At 42.0% G+C, this 8,071-nt stretch overlaps 1 protein-coding gene across 4 annotated transcripts in view; it reads left to right on the top strand.

Moving 5' to 3' along the window:
* LOC107039583 (autophagy-related protein 16-1) overlaps positions 1-8,071 on the top strand; it is a 234,113-nt gene that overhangs the window by 203,596 nt on the left and 22,446 nt on the right. For all 4 annotated transcript variants that reach the window (XM_015259289.1, XM_015259290.1, XM_015259287.1 and 1 more), the window contains one exon: positions 2,033-2,153. In XM_015259289.1, the coding sequence (XP_015114775.1) occupies positions 2,033-2,153 (121 nt within the window). The remainder of the gene's footprint in view (positions 1-2,032; positions 2,154-8,071) is intronic.

Genomic DNA, 8,071 nt, shown 5'->3' with positions numbered 1-8,071 from the left:
AACCACCCCCCGCCAACACTTCATCCCACCCCAATACTTCACTCCGTCGTTGCTATCTCTCGTGTGTCCCTTTGGGAGGTACCACGACCACTTGTTGGATAATTTCATCCCCAGTGCTGTTTCGATTAAATTATCGTCGTGAGCAGAATTCACCGGGCGGTAGAGTTCAATGAGCTTATAAAAGTTACCACGGCTCGTATACCTTGACATGGCCAATTACAATTTACAGAGTTACGCAATGCAGTTTTTCCTCCTCGCCTGCTCTCCTCTCCTCCTCCCCCCGCGGCCGCTGTATTCGCTCTCTCTCGAAGAGAGGTGGTTTAATTTTTCTTGTACTTGATTATTTATGTGTCTTTTATGTTGCTCCACCACTCGGTATGCTACTTTACGATGTTTTTGTTCATTTTATAACTATGATTCAGGGGGTAGGACTAATGAATCGTGGGTCACTTGTTAGAGTCGCGGGGGGGGGATGGGGGTTTTAATTTTATGGGGCGCTGGGGGGAGTTTTTGGATATTTTGACTGCGGGGCGTGGATTCAGGAGTGTGGAGAGAAGAGGTGGGAAAGTTATTGAGCAGGGCGAGTAATTAGGGAGAGGAGCACATTCTGAGGGGTTTTTTGACTGATATTTAAGCAGTCGAAATAAAGTTTTTATGCGCAAGGACAATTTTGGTTTATTTGAGGGTCTGTTTACATTCGGTGAAGGGTTTTATATTATTGAGGAATTTTTGGGTGATCCTAAGCACTTCTTTATTGATAATAAATGAGGATTTTTGTCATGTGAAGACTATTTGTTTATTTCAGTGGCGAAGTGGTAAAACGGTTTAAGTCGACTTATCTCCCAGTTTTTGAGGAATATTTCGGAATCTAAGGGAGATAACGAAATTTTCGTAATTGCATTTGTTGATTGACTTAGGTCAATGTGTAGAAATTTTTCTGTAGCAGAATGATTGTTAGTAAATGCGATATGGTAAAATTTCACATTCAACCCTTTACACGGGTTGCAGAAACGAATACTCTAACCGGTGTGGGAAATTTCACTGCACAAGACGTGATTTTTTACTAACGAACCACAAGGAATCCTCAAGAAAAGTAATTCTTACTGAATTGGCGATTCGCTGCACGATTACATTTCCGTATACTAAAATGTGCGTGATTTTACAGATAATCCTTGCCTAACTGTTTTCTCCGTGAAGTTTTTCATCCTGGGACAACTCACCCCGGTACTTTTCATCTTAGGCCATTTTATCTTCATCATCATAAAATACTACGAAAAATCATCTTTATTGAGACATTAGGGTTTATGAGGAAATAATTGATTGCATCCAGCAATCCTCAAAACTACAAAAGAATGAAGAAAATGAATGCATGAATACTGCCGATGGCAAGTGATGCAAATAAAAACAACGCCATTAAATACATTCCACTAATATTTCCGGTATTATTTGCTCTCCCATATGTTTCAAGCACAACAAACAAATCAAAAGTAGAACTCGTTTGGTTTTTTCTCACTGCTGCGTGACTCATCTCGTACCGAAAAGTGCCTTTTCGTTTACTTGTACACGAAGAGAAAAATTCAATAAAAATTACCAGAAAAAAAAACGTAAAATGACGTTTCGAAACGTAATCCGCGAGCGAAGTAAAATAAAAAGTGTGAAAATTGCCGGAAAACGATTCCCCACTGCGGATTACGTGAATTGTCCCTTAATTTTTACTGAATATTTCTCTCCGTGTAAACAAAAGTATTTTCGTTCAGGGGCCATTTAAATATGTCACGCTTTTTGTTCCTCATTTCGATAAAAATAATCAAAAAAATTTCACAAGGTGTATCGGAAATTTCAGACAAAAATTGTTAACAGTGAATGTCACTCTCATGAAACTTATTACAAAATCTTCCCTAAAATTTCCAAAAATCGCTAAAAGTGTTGTTTCCGATTTTTAATCGACTCCAACATCCCCCGCCCGAAAACGACTGCCGAACTGTTCACGAAATTTCAATTCTAACCAACCAATATTCTCTCATTATTACAGCACACACTGACAGGCCACTGCGCTAAAGTCCTGGCAGCCAAGTTCCTGGGTGAACCGTCCAAGGTGGTGACCGGTAGTCACGATCGAACACTCAAGATCTGGGATCTGCGCAGTCGTGCATGTAAGTACATGCATCACAAATACACACCTACTAACTCGGCGTCATTAAGTATTTTCTTTTTATTTACATTCACCCGCTTCTGTTTTATCAGCATCTCCGCTGTGTTTTATTTTGTCGAGCGTTGTGTTGTCATTTTTTCTCCCGTTTTTTTAAATTCCATTAAAAGCTCTATCAGAAGGGCAAATACTGGCGTCCACGGCATTCACCGGGCACCCACGTTTATAAACGAGCAATGGACCTATCTCGGGTACCTCGTAAACCCCTCTCAGTTGCCCCCATCGTCGTACAGGCCGGGGCGCGAAATATTATATGCGCCACGGTAATCACGTTCCCCTATTACCCCCCTATTAGTCGTTGCATTATGCAACGCACTTATACGAGGCGTTTCGTGATAATAAAACGAACTCTATCCCACTACCACCAGTGTATTGTACATCTGCATAGTTATTTTCATATGTATATTGTGAGTGCATTTTCCCAGTGTCACACACAGCTTAAAACAACGACCGAAGGGGTTCGCGACTGACAGCTCCAATCTCCCCCTGATAAATTCACTGGCGCTCAATAATTTTTTAATTAACGTTAAGTGGAAAAATTCACGCGGAAGCTCAGTTAATCCGTCATTGGAGGTGAGTGGAGAGAAGAGCAAATCCCAGGGGCTCGTTTTACTATCCTCAAGTATTTTTTTTACGACAGAATTTGAAACAATGTAAAGAGGAGACAACACTTCGACTTCTTCTAGAGACATTTCTGATGATCACGAAAAGAATTTAATTCAAATAATTAATTTATAATTTAATTCATGATTTATGATTTGTCATTTAATTTATGGTTTATGATTTCTCTCAAGTAAATTACCAAGTACCACTTTTTACTGGTGAGAAGTAATTGTCTTTTGAGTGTAGTTCTCTCTCAGAGCTAATTCTTCCCCCCAAAGCGCACGGAAATAAGCGTTAGTTGCTATCTCCTACCGATTTCACATTTTCATTCCACTCGAGACCCACCTGTCCCCTGGCACTCTCCTCTCGTCTCCCGTCTCCTTCAATCTACCTCACTTGTCTCCCAGCACTTCCCTGCCCAGTCATTTCAGATCCGTCTGTTTGCATTCTCCAGCGTCACACACAGCTGAAAACAGCCCTCCAGCCCCAAGACTGACAGCTCCAATTTCCCCCGGCTTAATTCACCAACGCCGAATAATTCCCTAATTAATATCAACTGAGAAAATTCACGTTAAATTGAATCAACCGACGCGCAAACTTTTTCCCAAATCCCGGCTGCACATTACTACCGAAAACACAAGTCACTTTTCCCCTGAAATACAATTTATTCAACCGTATTTCATCGGTCCCCCACTATCCTCCGTGAAATTAAAATTGTGAAAAAACGAGTAAATGGTAGAATTTCTCGTTTTCCCGTCCCTTCCCCAATGAGCACTTCTTATGAAACTCTAGTATACTATCCTACTTTACTTAAAGTGAACCAAGTGAAATATCGTTTCGCTATATCTACAATTTTCAGAACGTAATATCGGAAAAATAAGGGGACTAGGTAATGCAGAAACGGGTGCCAGCGGAGGGTCCAAGAGGATTGGGGAGTGGCCGGGGGGGAGACAGAGAGAGAGAGAGAGAGAGAGAGAGAGAGAGAGAAAGCCTGAGTGAGTAGAGTACGGAGGATAATGCTGGTGCGCACACTTTTATCCTTTATTTGAGAGAGGAAATCCGGCTCGGAATTTACACCCTGGTCGTTCGGACTCTGGCTAATCTCGTGAAACGGTATCCGAAGAGCGACTCGAGATATCGATTTGCACTTTGGACAACCGCCCGAGCGCGCCCCGTGTGCCCCCCACCCCCCGGACAGTTTGGGGGTTCGAGCAGACGAACAGTCGTTGCAACAGGGCTGAGAAAGAGAGAGGGAATTCCCAGAAACCGGGAGAGATACCGAACATACTATACATTGGCACACTGTTGGGGATTTGCTATTGACACAGGATACTATTATACATAGGTTTCCAGTGCGGAGAGAGAGAGAAAGAGCCAATGAGAGAGTCTGGATGATATTAATTTGCGAATCCTCTCGACTGCTTTTCATCTTGTATACAGAGAAGTGGAAGTGGAAGTGAGAGTTGGGAGGGGGGACTGGCGGTGGGGGGATAACGAGAAGGATTGAACTGGTTGAGGCACCACTTTACGCAAGCTTCCAGGGCTTTGCATTACTTCTCTAATGCGCCTTCGTTCATTGACTTTACCCTTATGTACTAACTCGAAAATTTACCTTGAGCGCAGTTTGACTTGTTCGTACTCGCTCCACTCCCATCCCTCGCAGTTCTCTGCCGTCGCCCCCTCCCTTCCCCCGGGTAAAAGTGTGCTTTCACAAGTTGCCGGTTGGTACATCTAATTTCCGTCCACAAGTGGTGAAATCTACGAAGCAGTTCACTTCCTCCTGTGCCCTTAGTGAGTTTTGTCCGCCCGGTCGCAACCCTGCGCCCTTCCGCCGCTCCTCTGCATGCCGGAGTGGTTGAGATAAGAGAAATGCTCCCCGGGGTTATCCTGCAGGATGGAGGGAAAAATGAGGGGCGGGGGGAGGGAAATAAAAGTGGCAAAAGGAAAAGTTCGGGGCTGGCGGGGAGGGGCGGCGGGCTGGAGCTTAACGGTATCTTGCTGGGCGCCCCGCGGCTGCGGAATTCATTTTACGACGTGTCGTAATTCGCATTTTGGGTCTTGGTCTGGGGGGAGAGGGGCCGAGAGAAATTATGCCGGGGAAATCAGCGTGATTAATTGGATTCGCGCGGGTAATTGTCTGGAGGGCGCTTGTGAATTGCAGATGCCGATGCTTTCGGGGGTTTGGGATTGGATTTTCAGTGGAACACGAATTTTTGGAAACAAAATGACATGAATTTCCAATTTTTCCATGGATTTTCCGGATTTTTAAGAATTTTGACAGAATAATTGGAGAGTTCTGAAGTTAACTTATAGAAGAGTTCTGAAGTTCAAAAGTTCTTACTGAAAACTAGAAATTTTTTGGATGGAATTAGTCTCGTCTCGTCTCGTCAGATGCAATTATGAAATAATTCAGTAGCGAGGCGGTAAACCGGGTTAAGTCGTTTTTTACTATTGGCTAGTTTTTGACGAATATCTCGGAATCTAAAAGAGATAGAAAGATCTTTGTCATGACCTTTTTTGTAGAGCTAATAAAGCGTTATAAAAAAAGTCATGAGAAAAATTTTGCTATCTCTCTTAGATTCCAAGATATTCAGCAAAAACTGGCTAATAGTCAAAATCGACTTAACTCGGTTTACCGCTTCACTACTGAATTGAACATTAAATGTTTTCAGTAATTAAACATCGAACATTTTTACTCGAAATGAGTAAATTTTTGGGATTGAATTGCCGCATTACTCATTTAAAATTAAATAACCAATTTATTTCTGTAAATCAGAAACTGGTGAGGATCTCTGTTCAGGAAGTCTCATCCTCCAAAAGTTCAAAAATGTCAAACTCCCTCGAATCCATAATGAAAATTCCCGATTTTTCCCCTCTAAATCGAATGTAACGTCGTTCTCCCGAGAGTTGCCACTAAACTCACCGTGAAATTTCAATTTTTTTTCCAACAGTGGTAAACCCGGTTCACTGTGCATATCAAATATTCATCAAGTAGCCACTAACAATTTTCATATTGTTATAAAAATATCGTAATAATATGTGAGAAGAGGCACTTCAGGGATTCTCGTGAAAGCACCCCTTCAACTGAGAGTTTTAACTCGCAGGCATAATTCCTCCATTTCTTGGGATATAAAAGTGCACACCGAAAGGTGAAGAGAGGAGTGGGGGTGGACGGGGTATTCATCTCTTTCTCATCATCATATACTCTTGGTTATTTTATATTTTTCGCTATTCTCGCTAGCCCCCGAGGGACCTGAAATCGCTCCATCCGGAGAGTCAGCGCCAGTGCACTTGGCGTTACTATTCTCCCTGGTGTATTCGCGGCCTTGAAGGTATAAGGCACTAACGACTCGATACGCCTTCACTGGGCGTCTCACTGCCATTAGAAATTTTCTTGCTAACCGCGGGTAAAAACATGAGGGGAACGAAATAAATTGTGAAATTGTATTGATGGGAGGGATTTGTCCGGGGAGGAAACACGATGCAGGAAGATGAGATATTCTCATAAATGACTCATTTTGCTGTAAATGGATAGATAAATCCGACCCAGGTAGGAATTGACGATAGAAACAGGACTCATCAAGCCCTAGAGGAAGGCTTGGCAATGCTCAACCAAGGCGGGAGCCTTGGATCAGCCCTCCTTCAGCCCCAAAATGATAACCTCGTTTCAGACTAAGTCCATAAGGCTTGAACAATGCTTGGCGCCAAGGCTTGGTCCAAGCCTTGAATTACTAAATTTTAAAGGCTCAATCGCACTTCTTTTAAAAAAATCATATTAATGTTTACGGATATGTGTTCAAATAATTTCTTATTGCTTCATAACCCCTTTTATAAATCCAGAGCAACTTATGAAAAAGACTGACGGGACTATGTACAGTTCCTCGTGTAAAAAATTTTTTTATTTCTGCATTTCTGGGCTAAGTGAGGGTCTCAGTGGCATTAGGCGGGCCAGAAAATACAGAATCGACGTTCACTCGACGGAAAAATTTGATTTTGGCGAAAGTCGACTTTCCTCCCGAGAAAAGCCTAAATATGGCACTTTGGCTGCGGGTGAAAAAAAAATTTTTATTGTGACACTTCTGGCGCCTCCGAGTGTTTCATTAGCATCAGAAACGTTAATCGTTATAAACATTAATCGTTAATCGTTATAAACGTTAATCGTCANGGGACTATGTACAGTTCCTCGTGTAAAAAATTTTTTTATTTCTGCATTTCTGGGCTAAGTGAGGGTCTCAGTGGCATTAGGCGGGCCAGACAATACAGAATCGACGTTCACTCGACGGAAAAATTTGATTTTGGCGAAAGTCGACTTTCCTCCGGAGAAAAGCCTAAATATGGCACTTTGGCTGCGGGTGAAAAAAAAATTTTTATTTTGACACTTCTGGCGCCTCCGAGTGTTTCATTAGCATCAGAAACGTTAATCGTTATAAACATTAATCGTTAATCGTTATAAACGTTAATCGTCATGTGATTACAATGATTACATTAATTTCACTGGGATTACAATTGATTACATCAGCGAGTGACACTACGATTACGCCTGTGAATAGCCCCTCGGATAAATCTTTATTCGTTTGAGTGGATTGATTCTCCTAAAATACATTCAGTGAGTTATTTATCGCCGATTCCCCGCTCAATCCGCTTTGGGAAGCTCTTTCGGTTGCTTGATTATTCATCAACCGGAACGAGTTTTTTATTGGATTATTTTGTTGATCAGCGGGGGGATTTATGATTCAGCGGATAACTCAGATAATTGGTGGCCGGATTGAGAGATTAATTGGTTACGCGAACATTCAGAGAATTATAGTTGGATTTTTCTGATTGCTCAGTTCGCTAATAATAGAGAAAGGAAAAAAAGAAAATTATTGGAGGTTAGTGGTTCGACCCTGGAGCGAGCGAAGCGAGAAAAAAAATTTTCATTTCGACATTTCTGGCGCCTCCGAGGGTTTCATGGGCATTAGAGGGGCCAATAACTACAGAATCAGCATTCACTCGGCGAAAAAATTCGATTTTGGCGAAAGTCGACTTTCCCCCTGGAACAATCCAATCAAAACCAAATCCCCAACTCAGGGAAGCGATGACTGTGACAGACTTTTACAGAACGATAAGGCAATTTTTATCAAAAACTTTTCTTCGTGCAGCAACCCCATAAAAATCTCTATAAAACAACGAAAAATTTGCGCCATTCACCCAATTTTCTGAAGCTCCTCCTCATTTCTTTTAATCCCCCGAGAACTTCATATCCTCTACACCTTAAAA

This window comes from Diachasma alloeum, unplaced genomic scaffold (genome assembly GCF_001412515.2).
Source record: "Diachasma alloeum isolate Michigan unplaced genomic scaffold, Dall2.0 Dall_scaffold_00301, whole genome shotgun sequence".
In the NCBI taxonomy this organism is placed as follows: domain Eukaryota; kingdom Metazoa; phylum Arthropoda; class Insecta; order Hymenoptera; family Braconidae; genus Diachasma; species Diachasma alloeum.
Note: the sequence above shows the minus strand (reverse complement) of the source record. Positions and strands in the feature narration are given on the sequence as shown.